General features: G+C 40.0%; 1 protein-coding gene across 1 annotated transcript in view; it reads right to left on the bottom strand.

The window, feature by feature from the left end:
• LOC104784270 (inorganic phosphate transporter 1-4-like) overlaps positions 1-701 on the bottom strand; it is a 3,787-nt gene extending 3,086 nt beyond the window's left edge. Inside the window, exon 1 of the mRNA XM_010509320.1 lies at positions 63-701. Within this exon, the coding sequence (XP_010507622.1) occupies positions 63-701 (639 nt within the window). The remainder of the gene's footprint in view (positions 1-62) is intronic.

The raw sequence follows: 1,301 nt of genomic DNA, 5'->3' as shown, positions 1-1,301 counted from the left end.
GATCTCGAGTAATACGTCATTGCTGCTGGGATAGCACCAACCATCAGGATTATACGCCATACCAAATCGGCTTGAGGAATCGTGGATCCCAAGGGATCATCCTCATAGGCAGGGGCTGGGAACTTAGCTTCAAAAGCAGAGGAAATTATAATAGCGAAAATTCCACCAGCCATGATCCCGAACCCTTGCATAGCGAAGACCGCTGAGACAAACGCCCCGCGAGTCTTCTTGTTCGCGTATTCAGACATGATCGTTGCAGATAAAGGGTAGTCCCCGCCGATGCCAAATCCAAGCCAAAACCGAAAAAAGCAGAGCGTGGCCATTACAGTTTTTGGCTCGTGTCCGAAAGAGAGACCAGAGGCTACTGAACAAAGGACCATGACCATTAACGTCATACCATAAACTTTCTTTCTCCCGAGCTTGTCACCGAGCCACCCGAAAAAGAGCTGACCGGCGAGGGTCCCGCAGAAGGCAACGCCATTGACGGCGGCTGCTACGTTGGGAGGCAGAGTACCAGGTTTTTGTGCGCCTTCCACGTGGTAGTAAATACGACCGAGGAGCTTCGTGACCAGGGAGATGCAGAAGAGATCGTAAGCGTCGGTAAAGAATCCCATTCCGGCGATTATGATAGCCGTGAAATGGTACCATTGCGTCTTGGCCACGTCAAGTGCATTTAACACTTGTAGTTGATCCCTTGCCATTTCTTCTTCTCCTCTCTGCAATTTCATCAAAAAAAAAAGGTCGAATAAGTACCCTTTTGTATATAGACAATTAAGAATTTTACTAATTGAAATGTCGGCGTGGATCACATTGTTTGGCGTTATAAGATCGACCCATGAATCTCATCACAAACTTGTGGGAATCTCTAACTTAAAAAGACATCATATATAATATAGATTAAACAGTTTCAATCGATTTACTTATGCCAGAATATTTTGAAAAGATTATTATTTTTCAAATTCAATGATCTAAAGAAGCATATAGTTTCGAGTTAGTATCGTTCATTTAGTATGGATTTGCAAAATAAAAAACAATTCATTACATGTTGACCCAAAAAAATGAAATTCATTACAAAGTAGTGGTACAAACAATAAAGTAGTTTACCGAACTTGAAATAAGTTAGGCAATTTTAAAAACAAATAGAATTAGACCCTAACATTAAAAAGGGACCCCATTAAAATAACATAAAAGTTCTATTATTTATTTTTTTTTCTCATTTCGTTGATCTCTTAATTACAAACCATAACGTAAGTTGACCGAACTTGAAAAAAATTAACTTCGAAATTTAAAAGCCAATATTA

This window comes from Camelina sativa, chromosome 4 (assembly GCF_000633955.1).
Source record: "Camelina sativa cultivar DH55 chromosome 4, Cs, whole genome shotgun sequence".
Taxonomy (NCBI): domain Eukaryota; kingdom Viridiplantae; phylum Streptophyta; class Magnoliopsida; order Brassicales; family Brassicaceae; genus Camelina; species Camelina sativa.
This window is presented reverse-complemented; position numbering and strand designations above follow the sequence as displayed.